We start from the raw sequence: 1536 nt of genomic DNA, 5'->3' as shown, positions 1-1536 counted from the left end.
CCCCACAGGCCACTGTACACTAGCAGGTACTACTGGTCCCTTAACACTCTCCCAGTGCTAGATAAAGACATTAACAATAAAACATTATGACATGTATAATATTAATGATAAGCATACCGATGTGGGCATTAATTAGAAATCCATAGTTACCATATAATAGTGACAATAAAATTGATGCATGCAAATGCAGTGTTGCTATATATATCCCAGTTGAGTTTGGGACAAGAAAAAGTGGAATAACTTTTTATAGGAAAGTGAGATAAGGAAGAAACTTTCACAGGTTCTTAATCGCCAAGGTCCATCAAAATTTGTGAAACCTTGGGTCTCTCAGCCCTTGGGAACTTTGAGAACCAGGTTCTCCCTATAAACCCAATGGCATACCAAAGCTAACCGCAATGACGTTTCATGATGTCATAGTTTACATAAGCACATGTGGTCGAGTGCCCAAACTGATAATTCTTCTTTTAAAAAGCTAATAGAGCAAGATTTTCTGATAATGATGGCCTTTATGAAAACTGTTTTAAGAGTGAAACAACACAGCCGCCATTCCTCTATGAATATCATTATTTACGTCATTTTGTGATGTAGCTACATTTTTCAAATTCCACGCAGCTGCTCCTGGGATATAGTATAGTACATGTATAATATACAAACCTGTGATGACATTCAAACTTACTAATGCAATAATAAGCCCGGAGATGCAATGCTAAAAAATTTCCTTGTGAAATTTTTTATACTAGCAATTTCACACCAATTGGCATTGAGCACACTCAGATTAAAACAAATGATGGACTTTATATCGACAATTTCTTCATGGAACTGTCAATTACAATGTACCAATATGAATTCCTTGTCAATAAATCATCTTGTACAGTTTATTGTATGCATGTATACTAATTTATTATTAAAGTAACTTACTATTGTAGCATCAGACTCAAGTTGACATGTATAGACATTATTAACAGATACATCATATCCTTCATCATCAGTCACTGTTCCACCAAACAAGACAGATTTATTATTACTGATCTTTGTAAGAGTAAAGAAAGAAGTAGGAGGACAACACTGTCCACTAATAGTTGGAATAATCCACTGTCCTAAAAGAGAAAGATCATCATATTATTGTAGCATAGACTAGTGGAAATAGAGAAACACATTAAAATACTTTATATTACACAAGTAGTTAATGGAATGTATTATGATTTAGAGCTAGATCTTACTTGTTGATAAATTCAATAAATTATGTTCATTAGTACGAACACGGCCATTATACAGCTGATCATATTGATACTGTGATTGGTATGTAGTGGGTGTAGAGCCATGTCCTCCTATTACTAGGAGGTATTCTGTACCCATAGACTCCATACACACCATACCACCATACCCTCTCTTCATTACGATATCACTACTTGATATTAACTTATTCCATTCATAAGTTAAAGTATTAAATAAGTTGACATCATTATGAAAGCAGTCATCATGTCCACAGTAGCCGCCTATATAAAAGATGTCGTTGTTTCTGACAGTACAGAAGTA

At 34.4% G+C, this 1536-nt stretch overlaps 1 protein-coding gene across 1 annotated transcript; it reads right to left on the bottom strand.

Moving 5' to 3' along the window:
* Positions 1-6: 6 nt before the first annotated feature.
* LOC109592635 (uncharacterized) lies at positions 7-1530 on the bottom strand (the record flags this gene model as incomplete). The annotated part of the gene is made up of 3 exons (XM_020008035.1): positions 1221-1530; positions 919-1097; positions 7-57 (listed from the first exon to the last, which is right to left on the bottom strand). Coding segments are annotated over exons 1-3 (405 nt in total), but the record flags the coding sequence as incomplete, so codon positions are not given.
* Between the last annotated feature and the right edge of the window lie 6 nt (positions 1531-1536).

Source organism: Amphimedon queenslandica, unplaced genomic scaffold (assembly GCF_000090795.2).
Source record: "Amphimedon queenslandica unplaced genomic scaffold, v1.1 AMPQUscaffold_4498_Cont23524, whole genome shotgun sequence".
Taxonomy (NCBI): Eukaryota; Metazoa; Porifera; class Demospongiae; order Haplosclerida; family Niphatidae; genus Amphimedon; species Amphimedon queenslandica.
This window is presented reverse-complemented; position numbering and strand designations above follow the sequence as displayed.